This window comes from Mauremys mutica, chromosome 4, assembly GCF_020497125.1.
Source record: "Mauremys mutica isolate MM-2020 ecotype Southern chromosome 4, ASM2049712v1, whole genome shotgun sequence".
Lineage (NCBI taxonomy): Eukaryota > Metazoa > Chordata > Testudines > Geoemydidae > Mauremys > Mauremys mutica.
The window spans coordinates 133,609,397-133,628,907 of record NC_059075.1 but is presented as its reverse complement, the minus strand read 5'-3'; the positions used below and the strand labels follow the sequence as shown (position 1 = coordinate 133,628,907).

General features: G+C 47.2%; 1 protein-coding gene across 1 annotated transcript in view; it reads left to right on the top strand.

The window, feature by feature from the left end:
• The first annotated feature begins 19,219 nt into the window (after nt 1–19,219).
• The window catches only part of SCUBE3 (signal peptide, CUB domain and EGF like domain containing 3), a 103,295-nt gene continuing 103,003 nt past the window's right edge, over nt 19,220–19,511 (top strand). Inside the window, exon 1 of the mRNA XM_045016189.1 lies at nt 19,220–19,318. Within this exon, the coding sequence (XP_044872124.1) occupies nt 19,234–19,318 (85 nt within the window). The 5' untranslated portion in view covers nt 19,220–19,233. The remainder of the gene's footprint in view (nt 19,319–19,511) is intronic.

Genomic DNA, 19,511 nt, shown 5'->3' with positions numbered 1-19,511 from the left:
AGCTTAATTGGCATCACATCGTCGGCCCCCGTTCACAGAAAAGAGTGGATTCAAAATCTGCACTGCTGCTGCTTCAGCTGAATTAGAAATTCCACTCCTTCTCTTTTGAGGACTAAAGTCCTCTCTCTCGGAGAGAAAAATCTTTGGAAGGTTTTATCTGAGGGCTGGTGCATAGAACTGAGAGCTGGGAGATACGGGTTTTGTGCCCAGGTCTGCTCTTGACTAATCAAGACTCGTTGTGCTAGGCATTGTACAAACACATATCTGCAGCTGCTGCCCTAAAGAGCTTACAGTTTAAACAGATAGGGTAGGACAAATGCAGTATGATTAGCCCCATTTTACAGATGGGGAACCAAGTGCCTAATATGGCCATCCAGCTAGATTCAGTGATTTTAACGTGCAACTGATGAAGAGGACCTGAAAGTTGGATGATAGGAAACAGCACATGTGAAAATCTTTGAGATATTAAAAACTTTTCCTACCTCAAAATAGGGCAAAAAGTTGAAATTGAGAATTTTCACAAACCAGAAATCCCCCCCAAAATCGGTTCGGGTCAATCAAAACTTTTTTTCGATAATTTTGAAACGTTTCATTTTGATTTAACCTTTTTAAACCTTTTGTTTAGTCTAAATTGACTAAAATTTCAAAACAAAAAGTTGTTTCCACTAAAAACAAATGCTGGAACTTTTAATTTAGAAAATGTCAAAATGGTGGGTTGTTTTTTTTTTAACCATTTCAGAATTCCCCTCCACCCCCCAATAATGTTTTGAGTTGGGAGATTTGTTGAAATTGTCCCTGTTTCACAAACAATTTTGGTTTTGGCTAATTGGCAGTTTTGGGTGAGGAAAACGCAGTTTGTCAAAAAATCCCCAACCAGCTCTGCTGTTAATTGGTGGGTTCATCTACTCTTTTAATGGTCTGCCTTGGTTGGCTCTAAACAAGGCTTGTATGCTCCCCCCACACACACATGCTTAATACTTGGTCAGTAACCATAGCAGCTTGCAGGGTTTCAGCCCTGCCAGGGGCCTAAGCTAGCACATGGTTGTCGTCTTTGGGGTGAGGAAAATGGAAGAGAACCTTCCAGGGTGCTCTGAGGGTTAGTTCATTCATAGTTGTAAATTCCTGCAGATCCTTGGACGGAATGAGCTATAGCAGTGCAGGTTGTTATAGGCTTTGTTTGGCAGTGAATACATCTCCCTGCATAAATGAAGCAGACTTTGCAGTCAGAGTGGGACTGCTGCACATATAGATACACCTGAGCAGGGCTGGCTCCAGGCCCCAGCACGCCAAGCGCGTGCTTGGGGCGACATGCCACGGGGGGCGCTCTGCCGGTCGCCGGGAGGGCAGCAGGCGGCTCCGGTGGACCTCCCGCAGGCGTGCCTGCGGATGCTCCACCGGAGCCACAGGACCAGCGGACCCTCCGCAGGCACGTCTGCAGGAGGTCCACCGGAGCCACGGGACCGGCGACTGCCAGAGCGCCCCCCGCGGCATGCCGCCCTGCTTGGGGCTGCGAAATTGCTAGAGCCGCCCCTGCACCTGAGCTAGCTTTGATCGAGCTAGCTCCACTCACAATAGCAGTGAAGTCATGGTAGCACGGGTTAGCTCCCAGGCAAGATCGCACAAGTTGTGCTGCTTGGATGAAAGTCCCTTGAGGGCTGTGTCCGTATCTCAAGTTGGATTGGCAGAGTTGTCCCACGGCATTGCTTAGAGCTTTCCGTACATTGATTTCAAAAGACAAACATACATTACTTTAAAAGATGTTTTGAAGAGTTGCAGTGGCATCATTTTCCTATGGATTATCAGGGCCAAATCCTTAGGCTTAAGATTCTAGTTGGTCCTGACTCAAGCAAAACACTCTTTGGTGTTGCGGGGAGTTTACGGCATAACGGCCTCAACATTTGGGTCACAGTTATTGGATCTATTTGCAGTTTCTTTAATACACCTTTCTTAAAACAGTTTCTTTCAGTTCCTTTCTGGACTATTCTGCATCTGTTCTGTGCCACCTGGGAAAATCACGGTTAGCTTGTTTTCAAATTCAGAAGATGACCATGTGATGAGAGTAAGAATGGCTGAGCTATAGGAGCTCTCACTCTTTTCTTTCTTGTGCCTTCCAGCGTTCTTAGGGCAGAAGACATACAGGGCCATGGAGCTGACAAATTAGGTGTGTTGTTCCAATTTGATGCCCCATGGGCAGTTGTCTGTGAAATAAGCCCTTGCAGAGCCTTTGGGGAGCGGTGGAGTGAAGTGTAATCCAAGTGAAGTGTGACCGAAGCTTTGAAGTGCAATTTCAATGGCTGGAGCGGGGGTGGAACTGAAAGATGGGCCCGTGCTGGTTTTTATTGTGGGGGCCCCCCTCCCTCAAATTTTAATGAGTACAACTCTTATTTCCATCAAACATGCCAATTCAACTGCTCTGTCATGCACGAGAGAATCTCCAAAATCCAACCCCTCTCTGTCCCCCTCATCTAATCCTGCTTCCTCCCCCCACTCCAGGGCCCCTGGGGTGGAGTTGCCAGCTCAGCCCTGAGCACATGGACCGGGTACCCTGGCTCCAACCATGGCACGGGCTCCTTTTCTCTGCATCCCTCCTCCTGCTGTAGCTCCCTGCTGGACCAGGCAGCCAGGAGCTTGCTTCAGCACCACCAGCCCCTGGATGCTGTTACCAGTGGCAGGGAACAGCCTCTCTGCAGCCATCTCCGTGCACCCTGGGATGGGACCATAAACAGGTGCCCTGTCCCACTCCCACCCTACCTAAATTGTGCCCTGACCCCTACCTCCCCCATCCTGCTCTTTATCCTCCCTGCTGGCTCGATGCATCCTGCCTGTCTCCAGCACCAAGAGCAGCTGCCACAGGTTCCAGCAGGTGGAGCGAGACCCAGCTGCACTGCCTCCCTTTTCCCCAGCCCGGCTCCATTCCTTACCCCTCGGCTCCAGGCTTCCTGCAGCACCGAGAGAGGCCAGGGCAATCCGGTAGGAGGGCCTGGCTGGTGGAGTGGAATGCAGGTGCCAGCCACGCTTCTTACGCGTGAAGTAGCTACTGCTGTGCAGCCGTGCGTGTACATGGCAGAAAGGGAGTGTTGGGAGGCCGGCCGGATTTGACTGGTGTTGTGACCTGGTGCACAGGGTTGCAACACGACTGAAATTTAGTCCGGCTGCCCTTCCATCTGGTATTACAGAGGGGTGATGGGGCTAAATTTGATTGGCGTTGTAACTCCATGTGCCAAGTGCTGGAACGGATTTCAGGTGCCAGAGCAGCACTCCAGACCACTCCAGCACCACTATCCCCCTGCCCTCAAGATTGCGTGGGCCCCTACGCATCTCCCCCATGAGCTCTGTGAGCATTAGGGAAGATGCTGAGTCTCTGCACTGGCTGAGTCAGGATTGCTGCGTCTCCTTTCATTTGATTGTTTGTTTATTATAATGTACTGAATTATTTTCACGTCTGTCTCTAGCCCTCTCCCATTACTGAAGTAGCGTGTCCATCTTTTTAAATGTATTTATCTTCACAGCCCCCCAGTGTGGTAGGGCAGTGCTATTACCGCTGTTTTTACAGATTGGGCACAGAGGCTACATGACTTGCCCAAGGTGATACAGGAAGTCTGTGGCAGAGCAGACACTTGCAACCGGATTTCCTGAGGCCCGGGCTAGAATCTTAGGATCCTTCCTGCAGCTTTAAAAAAATCTGTGTGAGAAAGAGCTGGTGTTGAGTGTGAGATCAGCAGAATGATGGAAGAATAGACAAGGAATCAAGGAATGCAGAAATGAACGGTTTGCCTTTCAAGACTCCAATCCCTATTTCTTAGACTGTATGCTCTTCGGGACCGAGAAAGCCTCTTTCTTCTGTGTTAGCACAGCACCTAGCACAGCAGAGTTCTGGTCTCTGACTGGGTCTCCTAGCGCTATCACAATTTAAATAATAACGGGCTAACTTCTCCAGAATTCACTGGAGTTATACCCCCGTATGCCTGCACCAAATGTGGCCTGTTAATACTCTATGAGCCTGGTTCCCCTCTCACCCCTCTTTAATACCATGGACTTCTCTGGACTTACTCCTGTCTTTTGTTGGCGTGTGAGCGGACAATCTGGTGCTGAACTGAATCACCCTGTGTTTGTGAAGGGCTTAGTTTCAGGGGACATCATGCTGTGGGGTGGGAATTAAGGGAAGCTCCGACAGAACACTGAAGGAGTGCCAGAGAACTCCAGGCTATCCCCCAGCACGACAGCAGCTCCAGGAGCATCATGACGAGACATTGCAGATGGTGCCCTGTGGTGACATGTGGATGGAATCCAAAATGCTAGCGTTCCCATGGGTAGCTGGGCAAAAAGAGTGGACTTCATTCAGTGAACTCTGCTGTTGCAGCATATTATTCCCAGAGGAGATTCAAGGAGGAGCAAAGATCCGGGAGAGAAAAAGGTGACACTTCTGGAGGGGCCAATCCTCGCCTGATTTGCACTATGCGCAGCCCTGTGAAAATCAGTGGGGTGTATGTCCGGGCAGAAACTAGAACCTACTGTGGGATAATGCTAGATTGGAACTTCCCTGGGGCAGAGACCTCGTCTTCATATGTATCTGACCAGCGCCTTGCCCACTGTTCAGACTTTGGAAATAATAGTGTAAAATAAGTTTATGATGTTTGAGAAACTAAAACATTAGAGGACTTAGCCTATTAATGCCGGGATTTGCCATTTTCCAGCAGGTGGACAATAACGTGATGGACCCAGAGGCTTAAGAAGTCGTTGACTGACTGGCTGTGGTCGTTACCAGTGTCAAAGCCTTTGCTTTACTGCTACTGGAGTGTGGGTCTTATGTGCATGACCCTGTTTGTGAAGAGGGCCATGTGTCTGTCTCTCTTGAGCTCCCATGGTTGATCGTGATCACTCCTTGTTCTAAGCGGTCAGCTGATTGAAATGACGCTATGTCAGGAAGGGGTTGGGGCACTGCAGAAGGAAGTAGGAGAGGCTGCATTTCTTTAACCCGAAAAGCTGCAAATGCTCTCTGCATTGGGAGATTTATTAGATTATGAGAGGGATGGGCTCTTCTGAAGCTGAGGAGTGAATTTGCTTGGGCCAAAACTCTTCCACTCCATCTTTCTGTGAACCCCTTTCTGCATGTAGCTGTTACAAAGCTCTTCGCATTACTAGCTGGTAAACGTCAAGGTAACGCTGAGGTCAAGCTCAGATTTGAATTTGGTGAGCTGAGCAGATATGACTGACTGGGCCATGTGATGTGAAAATAAGCATGGGAGGGTCATGTGATATCCCCTTCCTCTTGTTTCTTGAGTCTGCTGGGATTATGGGGAGGAGATTTCACAGCTGAGAGGCCAGCCTTGTGCTAAGATTTAGATAGTGACATGTAAACCAAGTCAGTCCCCTTGGGATGCTAAGTGCCTCCTGGGTCTGTTCAGAGCATTTTGAAGTCAATGGAGCTGTCTCGGTTTACACCAGTTGAGGATCTGGCCCAGTGATTATTATGCCCATTCAGATCTTTAGTGAACTTCTCAAATCAGGCATGTGCATAGAAACCAAATCTTCATCCAACGAGAACAGAGTGAGTTGACGTTAGGCATTTCAATACGGAGCCAAGTCAGCCAGCTCTACACGGCACTCCAAAGCTACATCTACACTGCGTTTCAGAACCCGTGGCAGTGAGTTTCAGAGCCTGGGTCGACAGACTTGTGCTCGTGCTGTGTAGATGTTCTGGTTTTGAAGCATGGGGAGGGGTTTGGGCTTGCGGGGGTCGTGGTGGTGGTGGATTTACCAGAATCTGGCTGTGGTCCCATGACCTAGTAGCAGCATACTTGGCAAAAAACTTCTTGTCGGTGGCCTTTGCTAATGCAGGAGACAGTTCACTCTGTTTGCAGGACAGCAGTCAGAACAAAATGGAAGAGTTAAATGCTGAGCAGCTGTACTCAAACGCGGGGGGAGTTGGGGGGGGGGGGTTCTGTTTCCTAGGAGTCGATTGGCTAGTCTTGGGTTAGAAAAGCCAAAGGACACTGGCCCAGGGGATTGTGGGATAACGTTGGTGGACTCTCAGGGCACAAGTCTGGGAACTGGGCCGGCACTGCATCCACACTGCAAAATGATTGAGTTGGGACTCGAGTCCCACTGGGAGTTGAGCTCCAACCCTCCCCTCCTGCTGAGTTCTGTGGCCTCCATCCTGAGGGCTTACTGGCCCGAGTAAGACGCATTTGTGTATAGATGGAAGGGGGGTTGGGTTGAAACCCAAGTCTGAGCCTGGGCATACACTGCAGTGTAGACATACCTTTAGCCTCTGTACCGCAGTTCCCCATCATAATAGCACATCCCCACTTCACAGGAATGCTGGGAAGGTAAAACCTTTAACGATCATTAGGCACTCAGTGATAGGGGCCAGAACATAAGAATGGCCATACTGGGTGAGACCAAAGGTCCATCCAGCCCAGTATCCTGTCTTCTGACAGTGGCTAATGCCAGGTGCCCCAGAGGGAATGAACAGAACAGGTAAATCATCATGTGATCCATCCCCTGTTGCCCATCCCCAGCTTCTAGCAAACAGAAAAAATCCATCCCTGCCCATCCTGGCTACCTGATACATCAGTCAGCACCCACAGAAGGTGGCTATGGGAACACAGTGTCTAACAATGAATGCAAACTGGGATCAATAAAACCGAAGTCCACTGCTGTGATTGAATGGAAGTTATAACTCACCACAGTAACGGAGACTCGGCTTTGGATGATACAGGACCTGTATTTTGCCCAGAAACTTGGGACTCCCTCTTCACCTCGCCACCCAACACAGGCATCAAATTAACCACTTATTTGATGTGCTGTGGTCTGTTAGTTTCTTCTCCTGCTTCCCCAGTCACAGGGAATAAACGCTGCAGTGTGCAATAGTGTTCATTTCATGTGAGGGTAAATATAGAAAAGAAAACCTGCTGAGAGCAAGCCATTTTTTCCCCTGCCCTACGAGTTCTCCAGCTATAAACAGTCAGTCATACCCATTTGGAAAGTCCTAGCATGGTTTTCTTGGCAATCCTATAAGAACTTTTGCTTTCCTGCAGGTTAAGGATTCCATTTAATAATAATTAATGGTATCTCACTCCCATCTGCTCTCAGATGTTTAGGACTTGTTGACATTCTTCTGCTGAACTAAAGCTGCTCTGTTCTAATGAAAAACTGGTCTGCTGGAGAATTTACTGGGAAGCTTGGGTTCACCTGTGGAAGTTGTTCCTGATTCTCATTGTGCTGCTTAAGTTAGGTAGGGTGGAGAACCCCACTCAGGACTTTTGTCAGATCTCTCACGAGCCTTCCTGTCCCGTGTATGGAAGGAGGCCCACCAGGCAGGGAGGCTGGAATCGTATGACTGAGGAGGTATTGGGTTACATCAGTGTCGATATATGGGAGATGGCGCTTAGGAGGTGTTTGAAAATATCTCAGCAGCCCGTTTGGGGTTTGTGTGGTCCAGAGCAGATGCTGTGCTTAGGGATAGCACCTGCAGGCAGACAAGAAACCAGCTAAGGCTGGGGGTGGGAGGCGAGGGAAGGCGCTGGGTTGAGGGTGGTTTTAGCTGAACAAAAGGAACTGAGCTCATAACGCTGGTTGCATGGCAGCTCAGAAAACTGCTGTGAGCATCTGCAGTTGAGAAGCCCCCAAGAACAGAAGCAAGGCCCAAGGACTGTACCTCTCATGCACAGACTTGGAGGCCTACCATGAAAGGTCTGGATGGCCAACTGGTCAGGACAAGCCCATGACATCTTAGCATTGGAGGCAACCATGCAGGGAAGAAAGTCGGCTTCTGGGAGGATGGGAGGCATCATAGAACGCTCAGGGTGGGAGGCAGGGAGACTTTGGAGTTTGAGTGGGCCCTGGCATAGGTGGAAGCATGGAGACCTTACACAACCTCCGCTTCAGGGTTAGGAGGACTGCAGCATCAGCCCTTGGGGACTGAATGCCACTTTCAAAACAAAGCATGGTCTCCTCAGGCTGAACACACACATTCCCTGTCCATAAGACAGTGGGAAGCCAGATTTGAATTAGGTCATCCCCTTCTCTTGACTCTTGAGTGGCTAGCACCTGAGAATGGTGGAGATAAGTTTCAAACCCCACTGAAGTCTATAGGAGAAGGGGACTAAGACCCTGATGCAAAGCCCACTGAAGTCACCATGGCCTTCAATGGGCTTCGGAGTAGGTGCCAAATCTGTGTTGACTTCCCCCAGCAAGTGCTTTTCTCCCTCTTTGCCAGTTAAGTCCCTTGGAAGAATAAATGAGCACATGCTATTAAATGTCCTTGAGTAGGGTTCTTCACCCTTTAAAGCAATGCCTCTGCACCGAGGTGAGCCTAGTTAAAAAGGCCTGTATTCCTGTTATTATTTTAAGAGCTATCCATACATCATCCTGGAGAAACCATGTTTAAAAAACCCAGCCCCAAAAAAACTCCATCCTAAATGTTGACTCTAGTGGTGACATTTGTGAAAGTGACAAAATATTTATGCAGTTGGCGTTGGTTCTGGTCAGGGCTTTTGGAAATAAACCAATGCCTTGTTAAATTGTGTATGGAGTTGAGGGGTGGAAATGCAAGGAGGAAAATGCCTAACATCTTACGCAACTTGTGCAAATAAAATCATGGCTTTACTACTGCATGAAAAAACTCTGGAATTAATAGATCTCCTTTGGCTTGGGTGTGTGGGATACAAACCCAGCTAGGATTCATAAACTATTTAAAGCAAAGAAGTGCTACTTTTAAACTCACACATCTGGATTCTAGAGTTAAAGCTGTGTCATCGGTGCCCGTGTTAACCCCTGGCTTTCCCGTGGTTTGTGTATCCGAGCATCTTAAAAGTAATTCTAATCTGAGCATTTAGCAGACAGGAATAGTTCTGTCCTCAGTATAAACATTAAGCAAATAGTGATTGTTTTTGGTCCATATTTAGATTTATGGACCAGAAGTAAATATTGTTAGTTTATAATTTATTTGTGAAGGTCATCATTGATGATATTGACTGAAAACTTAAGCCAGAACATGCTTTTAGCCCTGATCTCAGAAAAGCACTTAAGTATATTCATAATATGACTTAACTGGAATTTAAGTACATGCTTAAAGTTAAGCACCAGCTTAAATGTTGTGCTGAACAGGGATAGATTTCAGCTAAGCATAAACTTCAGTGCAGTACTGAATCAGGACCTTAGTAATATACAGATTGATCCAAAGCCCATTGTTGGACTACTTTGGGGAAGTTCACTGGCCTGTGTTATACAGCAGGTCAGATCAGATGACCACAGTGATCCCTTCTGGCCTTGGATCTATGAAGTGAATGGAAAGACACCCTTTGACTTCAGTATTCAAATGGCTTGTTAGAGACACCTTTTAACGTTGTTTTCTAGATGTAATCTATCTGTTTCCATAATATCCAAAGCACTTTCTTTCCCCTCATATCACTGTGCTCCATAAATTGAACGTATAGGTGCCTGCTGAGCACGGGAGATAAAGGGCTCCAGGGCTTGTTACACTGTGATCCAGAGGTTTTTGTGGTTTGGGGCTTGCATGTGAGTACTCGTCATCCAAAATAAAAATGGCCTTTTTCTGGCTTACTTTATGTTGTTTTGAAAGCGGTATGAGCTAACCAGGAGAAAGGGACTCATATTCCAGGATAAGAGCATGATTAGCTGGTAATCAGGATGCCTGGATTTTATTCTGGCTCTGCCATCAACTCACTGTGTACCATGGGCAATGGTCTCGCTGTGTCACTTTCGCCATCTGTAAAATGGGAATAACCACACTGACCTCCCTCCCAGGTGGTTAGCCGGGAGGCTTCATGAACATTGGTAAAGTGCTTTGAGACCAAAGGTGTCCTAGAAGGGCAAATTATATAATGTGGATTTATTTTCTCCTCCTCCCCAAAAGTGTCAAAAAAAATTAAAGGTTTTGGCAAATTCAAGATCTACTAGAGAATTCCCAATCGGGTGTGTCAGTTGTTCGAGCCTGTGCCATTTGCGTGTTATTGTGAATACAGAACTTTCTTTTATAGTTTGCAGTGTTGTTGTAGCCGTGTTGGTCCCAGGGTATTAGCTATAAAAGGTTTTACCTCACCCACCTTGTCTGCCTTTTGTATACGTTTTAAACACTGAACTCTGTTCTGTTTTTATACCACACCCAGCACTGTGGTATCTAGGAAACTCTTCTCCACTCTTTTCTTAAATGAATACCCTTCAGTTCAGGGTCTCAAAGCACTTTACAAATATTAATAAATTGAGACTCTCAACCTTCAGGGAGGCCAGGAAATCTTATTATCCTCATTCTACAGATGGGCAAACGAGGTGTGGAGAGGTGCAGTGGCTTGTTCAAAGTTACCCAGCAAGTTGTAATGGGAACCCAGAATAGAACCCAGGTGTCCTGACTCCCAGTGTTGTAGTTTAACTATTAGATCACCCTTCCTCTGTCTCTCTCAGATCTCATGGGTAGGTCCGGAGAGCCATTATATAAATGCCGTTATTTCACAAACCATTGTATAGGGATGTGTTTGTACAGCATCTAGCGTAGTGGAGTCCTGTTCATCTGGAAAAGGGGGGTGAACATTAGGGTGGCAAAATTTGCAGACTGTACAAAGTTATTAAGATAGTTAAGACCAAAGCTGGTGGCAAAAAGGTACAAAGTGATCTAACAAAACTAGGTGACTGGGCAGCAAAATGGCAGATGAAATTCAGTGTTGATAAATGCAAAGTAATGCACACTGGAAAACATAATCCCTACAATACATACAAAGTGGAGGGGTTTGAATTAGCTGTTACCACTTAAGAAAGAGATCTTGGAGTCATCGTGGATAGTTCTCTGAAAATAACTTCTCAATGTGTAGCGGCAGTAAAAAAGCTAACGATGTTAAGAACTATTAGGAAAGGGATAGATAATATGACAGAAAATTTCATAATGCCACTGTATAAATTCATGGTACACCCACACCTTGTATACCTGGTCGCCCCAGCTCAAAGAAGATACATTAGAATGGGAAAAAGTACAGAGAAAGGCAGCAAAAATGATTAGGAGTATGGAACAGCTCCCAAATGAGAGTAGATTAAAAAGACTGGAACTGCTCAGTTTAGAAATGAGACAACTGAGAAGGAATATGATAGAAGTCTATAAAATCAGGAATGGTGTGAAGAAAGTGAATAGGGAAGTGTTATTTACCCCTTCATATAACACACACACACAATGAAATTAATAGGCGGAAGTTTAAAACAAACAGAGAAGTACTTCTTCACACAACGCGCAGTCAACCTATGGAACTCATTGCCAGGGGATGTTGTGATGGCCAAAATTATAACTGGGTTCAAAAAATAATTAGATAAGTTCATGGAGGTTATGGTCATCAATGGCTATTAGCTAAGATGGTCAAGGACACAACCCGATGCTCCGGGTGTCCCTAAACCTCCATCTGCCAGAAGCTGGGACTGGATGACAGGGGATGGAGCACTTGAAACTGTCCTGTTCTCTTCATTCCCTTTGAATTATCTGGCACTGCCCACAGTTATAGACAGGATACCGGTCTCAATGGACCATTGATCTGACCCAATATGGTCTTTCTTATGGAACATATATGGATCCAGAATTCATATCTTGTCCGAAATGCCCAACTGTCTGAGAACTCATGATCAGAAGCAGACTCTGCCTGTGGAGTTGATGGACCAGCCTCCTGGTGCAGAGGCAAATAGAGAATGTGTTGTATCCTGTTTATGCTATACCCATCACAGTAGTATCCAACTGCCTTAATTTTTTGGCACTGTCCATGCAGCCCTAGTCCAGTGAAATATATAGCCCCTTAACAATCCCTACAGCTAGTCCATCTGCCTTATATAAATTGTGGAGGGCAGAAAATTATTGTCACCTGAAGATGCGAGTCTGCAGTTTGTGGTTTCCTGACTCCCAGCCCCATGCACCTTCCCCTTGGCTTTGCTGCAGCCGATGGCCCTTGTCTGAACCCCCAGAGTTGGGCATCTTTTCAGGAGCTCCATAACCACCTGGCTATCGCTGATCCTTATCCCCCACCATTCTTTGTGCTCTGAGTTCTCCAGTTAAAATCTGCATGGGAAGGTTCCAAGTGAAAATGTGTGTCTGCTAATGGGAAATGAATTCTCTCTTCCTCTGAGGGATTGTTGCATGAGGAAAACAACACTAGGTCTTAAAAAAAAAAATGACCTCACGCCATCTCCTAGGGAATGTTCAGCCAGATGAAGTAGATGAAGGAGTGGGAGACAGCACTGGGGCAGCACAATGCATGTGTCGCTATCCCTGTGTAAACACCCTGTAGCTGCAGAAACCTCTTAAAACCCAGAATGAGAGGGAAGTGAACGCTTTGATCTGTGGATGTGTCTGTTGTTTTCTAAATGCAGATTCTTCCTTTTTTTAAAAATTGTGCTTCAAATTAAAAAAAAAAAGGCCTATTGTTATCTTTGCCTGTTTTTCCTGATGACAGACTCTGGCAGGGTGCCCTAAACTTCCATTATTCCCCATGTAACCGTTTCAGCATGGCTGACAATTTGTTACTGGCTCTTCTTCGTTGGAGCACAATGGACCAAATCTTCTGCCCCTATGTGAAACTGTAGTGAATGAAATGTGCCATGGCGGCTAGGGAGACTGAATGCTCCTCAGACTGCAAATATTGTGATCTCCTACTCAGGCTGGTGGGAGTTTTCTTACCCTCTGCAATGTCTTTGATCAACCATCATGAAGTCTCCTTATATGGTACTGTGGATGGAGCTCCTACAGAGGATAGGCCCTATCTGGGATCACTGTCGCTTGCCGCTATTTCCTGGTCCAGTGGAACTGCCCTGGGTGGAAAGGATGGTCTTGTGGCTAAGGCAGTAGATTGCTACTCAGGAGATTTGTGTTCAGTTCTTGGCTCCGTCATGGACACCCCGTGTCTCCTTCTCTGTGAGATGCTCCAATACTGCAGTGATTTGCCGGGATGACACGTGAGCACCCATAGGGATGGGTTTGCTGCCTTTTCAGGCCATACGTACGTGCAGAGAGGGAAGCTAGGCCCACTACCCAGGCATCCTACTCAATAGCTTTTTGGGTGAAAAGAGGCTTCAGAGAGACTCGTGCTATGGGGCAGTCATAAGCAGCAATGGACAATTGGACCACATCGAGACAAGTTTGCAAAGTAGCCAAGTTTGCAAAGTAGCCTCCACTCAGCCCCTCATTATGTATCCCCAAAGTAATGCCACCCTGGTTTTTGGCCATGCACTTTTGCACGGCCATGTTCTCAGTCACCCACAAAGGCCAATCCTTACGTGCACTTCGGGCAGCTTGTGCGCACAGGGCTTGTTCTGGGAGTGCAAGGAAAACAAACTCACTCTTGTTGAAAATGGCGCCGTCGGCATCATGGGAGCACAGGTCAGGGATGGCACTGGCTGCAGCCATGCGACCTTTCCCCTTTCCTCCTCCCAGTGCTGCCTGGCCAAGGCTCATCCCTGAGGCAAGAAGAGTTCAGTCTCCATGGCCCATTGGGTTGGTGTCGTCTGTGCTGAGTGCACCAAAAAGGGTGGGGCTAATTGTGGTGTGAATTTTGTGGTGTGGCCACCCACCAGTCAAGAACTGGACTGAGACCAGCTCATTTCACACAGGCCTCCAAACACAGTGCCCGATTTTACACCTCCATAGTTAGAGGCTCCTTTGGGAATTGTGTATGACTCATCCGTCCCATTCCCACTGAGAACTCTGCCCTGGGACATAGACCCCTCCACGGGGGGAAATCAGCGAAGCTCCAACAATCTATGTCAGCTGAAGATCTGGATCAGAGGTTCAAATTCATCTCCAGTGGAATTCCATTAGCTTCATTGGGAATGAGGAATTATTTTGGGGCAGTTTTCTGGCCTGTGTTTTATGCAGGAGGTCAAAGGAGATGATCATGGTGGTCCTTTGTGGCTTTCGAATCTAGAAAACTATGAGCTTGGCCCAGCAGCTGGCCATGCCAATAGCACTGTCAAACCTAAATTCAGTCCTGAACATGTTGCTAATACTTAGCTTTTCATCCAGTGTTGTGCACGAGGCCCTATGGTGTTTTGGCATTTTGATTACATGTGATGCTGTGTATTTAAGGCTGGTTTATGGGTGTTTACACTAGTGCGTAAACCTGTAATTTATAACCTCAGTGTATAAATCAACATAGTTAAAGGTCTTGTCTCTAGTGCCTTGAAGTCTGTCTCCAGATTTAGAAGACAGGTTTTTTTTTGTTTTTGTTTTTTGTTTTTAAATAGTGTTTAGTTTTCCTCTAGTTATGGCGCTAAAAAGATCATCTGGTTGGAGAAGGACAGGTTCTGCTCTGGGTTACAGTGTCAGCCGGGGCTTGCTGACGTCAGTGAAGAAGCACTGGTATGAGTGAGAAGAATTTCCATTTGGACTCAGGAGTGTGGGGACAGCGACTTGTAAGAAAGTCTGATGTTTACACGACAAACCCACGTCTGTAGGGAAAGTTTATGCCATTGCATCCTTGCAGGGGGTGTGATGTCAGTAGCTGAATGCAGGTTTAGGAGTGTACTGGGCAGAGCATTTGTACGGGCAGTGCAGTGACCCAAAAGGAGATTAGAGTCCCATTGCGCTAGTCCCTGCTCAAAGACAGCCCCAGTCCCAAGAACTTACAGTCTAACCACACAAGACAGGTGTTGGAGCTTGTTAAACACTCGAGATGTGTTAGCAGAAAAATAAAATTAGAACAAAAGCAACTAGTTTAAAATGATACCGAGAAGAGTAACTCTTAAAGGCTTGGGAAGGGGCTGACAAAAAAGCCAGAGGATGTTCCCAGCAAAGTTGTTCTTATCCAGATCAATAATACTCAGTAGTGTGTATGTGCACTGCTCCTCTGTGTGTCATGGGTCCGATACGGATAGGTTGGTATTCAAGGTGCTTTGCTTTCAGCTCATACTGTGGGGGCCTAGGTTTTTGGAGCAGAGTTCTGTCCCCGCTGTTGCTGTGAAATTCCAAGTGGCCATGGTGGGCGGCACAGTGACAACTGTGAAGTTGCTCAGTAACCACAGATTTGTTACAGCTGTTGTAAACATGGCCTCTGCTAGGGTGGATTGGGAATGATGCAACTCGACCCTTCTTCTGCCTTGCCTGGAGCCATTTTTGTGTTGTTTCTGCATTAGGGTAGCTACCCTTGGCCCTGGTGCAGAAGCACTGTGCCCATGCAACATAGTCCCGTAAATTACCGGGGTAAATCACATGGGTGCAACTCCTGTTTTGCACTGTCTATATTAGTGGTTTGCACTAGTGCAAACTGCCCTATTTATACAAGTCCTTAGTCTAAATACAAAGGCTGTTGGCTGCCCCACTGGTGCTCGCTGACCAGTAAGGGATGACAGAGGGGTACTGGAAAGGCAAATGTCTTGGGTTCATTTGCAGCCATCGAGCCAGTGAGAACTTGTACCTTTGAACTGTGTGTTGAGCACAGCTGAACTAAATGTTGGTATTAGGCTGGGAAGGGTGAGTGTAGTAACCAGGATGTCAGTGCTGCTAATGGAAAGGAGCTTTATTCATCCATCTTCCCTCATTTTCTTTCTCGTTCCTGTGAGTGTCTTTCAGCTCTTGCTCCCCTCTCTCTCATTGGAAGGGGTTGATTTCTGGATTTATTGAAGGGACATCTCCACTTCGTATGCGTATGTCCCTGTTTCCATGTCAGTGGTGCTGAGAATCTGGGGATAGAGAGGAGAGGTTACAGTTACTCATGAGCACAGTGATTCTCCAGAGAGGGTCTTGATTGTGGTTAGGGAGGGGAAAGGAGGGGGTCCCAGTGGCAGGTGGCTTTTCAAAGATCCATTGTGCAGTCAAGGATATTGCTAGCAATTTATACACGTGCTGCCATCTTGCCCCATCCACAATATCCAAAACAACCTTTCTGCTACAAACACTCTGATCATTAGTGCCCTGATTCGGCAGCCAGGGCCCCTGCTCTTGCATGGGGGTTGAGGTTGTTCTGTACCTACCTTGCAGGACAGGTCCAGAATCCCCATATAGGGTATAGTGGTTCCTCTGTCACTCCCTGCCCTAGGTTAAATCCCTGATCGCCAGTGCCAGGGAACAGAGAATTGCCATACTGGATCATACAAGGAGTCCATCTAGTCAAGATCCTGGTTCCAACAGCGGCCACCACCAGCTGCTTCCAAGGAAGGAGTAAGAAACCCTAAAGGAAGCAGTGATAGGATAACCTGCTTTTGGGGTAAATTTCTTCCTGACCCTCAATAGATACCGGTTGGCTTATGCCCTGAAGCATGAGGGCTTAGATCCCTCCCAAACCCCTTTATTTATTTTTAGAATTTATTGTTTTAACTTTGGTTAGCTTTGTTAGCCATCTCAGTGGATAACATTCAGTTTTGATTCCGAATGGATAGGGGACTAGACAGATTCCCGGATCTTCCACGGGTTTGCTGGGTGATCTTGGGCAAGTCACTTCCTCTCTCTGCGCCTCATTAGCTGTAAAATGTGGATGATGATGCTGAGCTCCTTTGTAAAGTGTTTTGAGATCTCCAGATGAAAAGCACTAAGAACTAGCTATTATTACTAAGCTTTTGGCCGCGGTGGTATCTTGAGGCGAATCGTGCTTGTGTGAAAGATGTCTTTCCTTTTATTGGTCTGGAATGCTGGGATATTTGTTTAGCCAGCCAGCACTGTTTTGCACAACTGATCTAATTTCAAAAGAGTTTTGCTCATAAAACGTGCCACAAAGCTTCTCCACCCTCACACACTGACTGAGCTGTCCCCCAAAACTGATGCTGTCCATTTCCCGCTAGGTTCAGGCAAGCTGCCCCTCCTTTCACTGCGTCTCACACTCCATCTCTCCCTCCTGCCAGACGGCTACACGCCTGGCTGGTCCCATCCAATTCCTCAGGATCACACGAGTGCGTTGCTGAGTCTCTTTCATTTCTTCGTCAAGGATGGCAAAAACAATTGCAAGTTTGCTCATGTCCTGCATCACTGTTCCCTGAGTGGGGAGAAAGGGTAGCTGCTTCTAGCAGTGTGGTCTAGCAGCAAGAGCACTATACTGGGATTTAGGACCTGATCTAGGTGTTAGGCTTGACAGCTGCAAGCATTCAAAAATCGTTAGACTGGCTTAAAAATCTGTGGTTTCACAAAATAATGAAGTGGGGCTCTTTGTATTTAGCTACTGGTTTGAGAGCTTTGGGGTGATGTCTCAGGGTTTTCTCTGCAACCAAGAGGGCTAGAAACTTACTTCAAAGACAAGAAAAATGAAATTCTCCCCACATCATTTGTCTCCAGGAACTGAGGTTTAAGAAAGACACTAAATATCACGGGACTTGGACTAGAACTGCCGGAGTTGGCAGCACTGGGGTTCTATCCCTTGCTCTGCTACCAATTTGCTGAGCGACCCTGGGGAAGTTTCTTCCTCTCAGTTTCTTGCCTCTTTTCCCCCCCGTCCCACCCTTTGTGTGTCATGTCTATTTATACTTTGGGGTAGGGACGGTCTCTTACCACATGTGTACAGTGCCCAAGTCGCTGGGGCCCTGATCTCATATGGAGTCTGTAGACCTGACTGTCATGCAAACAGCCGTTACTAAATGGGTGGCAGTGGGAGTGCTTGAGATGAGTGATTTGCAGAGATGTGTGTCGGGATAAAGCCCTTAAAGGAAAGTCCTCCCCGCTGACTGTCATTGAAAACACATTGCCTTGGGTGCAGAATGTCAGTGCTAAGAGCTTCAAAAGCACCTTTCATCTGGGGAGCTACAAACAGGAATTATCATTCCACGACCATTTCTGTGCGGGATTTACGATAACCCCTATTTTACTGATGGAGAAACTGAGGCAAAGAGCGGTTGAGCTGATTTGCCTACATTCACGCAGTGGAGTCTGTGCCTGACAGAGAGAGGGACTAGGACCCTGGATTCCTGCCTCCCTGCTCTAAGCACTAGGTAACACTGCCTCCCAAAACTGGGAACAGAACCCAGGGTTTTTCTTGCTCTAACCACGCTTTCCTGGAGATCAGACTAGTCCTGGCTCCTACTCCCCGGTGCTAATCGTTAGCCCACACTTCCTCCCAGAAAATTGGCTCTTCAGAGGTATCTTGAATGATTCAGGGAGAAAGAGACCCTTGGGCTAAGATGGTCACGCAGTATCCAGCGAAGGGGATGGATCTCACCAGGGTAAGGCAGAGTCCCCGCCACCCATCGTATATTCGTACACGAAGTGGCGGGGACTGGAACTGAGGAGAAGGGGGAAGCTGCTGAAATGCAGCAAAGATTCTAGATCATTTACCGACCGATTCTTTTGCTATTTCCAATTCTCCCTCTCCCTGCCTGCCCCTCCCTTACACCCACACAGCAGAAAGAAGAGAGCATATTCTTTGATCGGGAGTTTCCATTGATCCACAGAGTGAGGGTGCATAACATGCTCTCTTGTCTTGAGACCAGGCACCAAAGAGGTGTGCTGCGAATCATGGGATCTGTAAACTGGTTTCTTTAATTCCCTTTTCTGAACATTCTATCCCTCCCCCCCCCAACCCCATACACCTGCCCAACCCCCCCCCCATTCCTTCTGAACATGGCAAAAAGGGATATGTGTGTGTGGGGGGGGGGGGGATTGCACAGTGCTTGTTGGGTCTGGAGGTTGCATGGGAGTCTTGCATTGATCCATTGATTGCACATGGTCTCTTGCCTGACCTCCTTGCTCCCAGGGAAGCTGTCTCCATGGCTACTGGCCCTGCTCCCCCAGTGGCAGACTGTAAATTCCTGCAGGCAGAGCAGAGCCTGGGGATGGGGGGGTGGAATCAAAGAAGGAGTAGCCAAAGCCAAATAGAAAGAAAGGAAGAAAGGGCGTTGCTTGGATGGATCTCTCCTTTCCACTCCCCTTTCTCAGGTCCCCAGCTCTAGACCAAGGCTCCTTGTTTCCCCCTTTCATTTCTGCTGCTGCTGCTGCTGCTCTCTTGCAAAACTGGAATTGGCTGGGATTATTTAAAAAAAAAAAAAATCAGAGGCAGCAGCCGGGAGAGCGATCAAGTCCACTTTCTTCAAACTGCCCTGGGTCTCCTTCTCTCACTCGCTTCTCTTTAGAATCAAAAGCCTCAAGCTGAACCCAGAGCAGCGTTTTCCATCAGTTCAGTTCCCTTCCCTCCCCCAGTCTCTCTCACAGCCAGAAGAGAGCTCCTTATCCTCCCCCCCCTTTTTTTTTCTTTCTTGCATGTTTAGGCTGTTGTTGAAAAGCATCAGAAAATTCCCCCCCACCCACCATCCTTCACACACACACAGACTGCAATGGGGGCTTTGCAGATTGCTGGATTTTGCATTCTCTTCTTTCTCCTCCACTCTGGAAACACGTTGGCAAATAAAGCTAGCCAAGGTAAGAAGAATCTTCCCTGCTCTAAGGTTTACTGTTCTGTCTGCATGCAGGCGACTTGTACCTTTCCTTTGGTTTTTTATTCCGTCTGCCGTCTGAGAATTGAGCACCATCAACAATAAATTGTGGAGTTGTTTGCAAGGTTGATCACAGAATTATCCTGCTCTCCCTTTAGTTTTTAGCCCTTTAATGAATG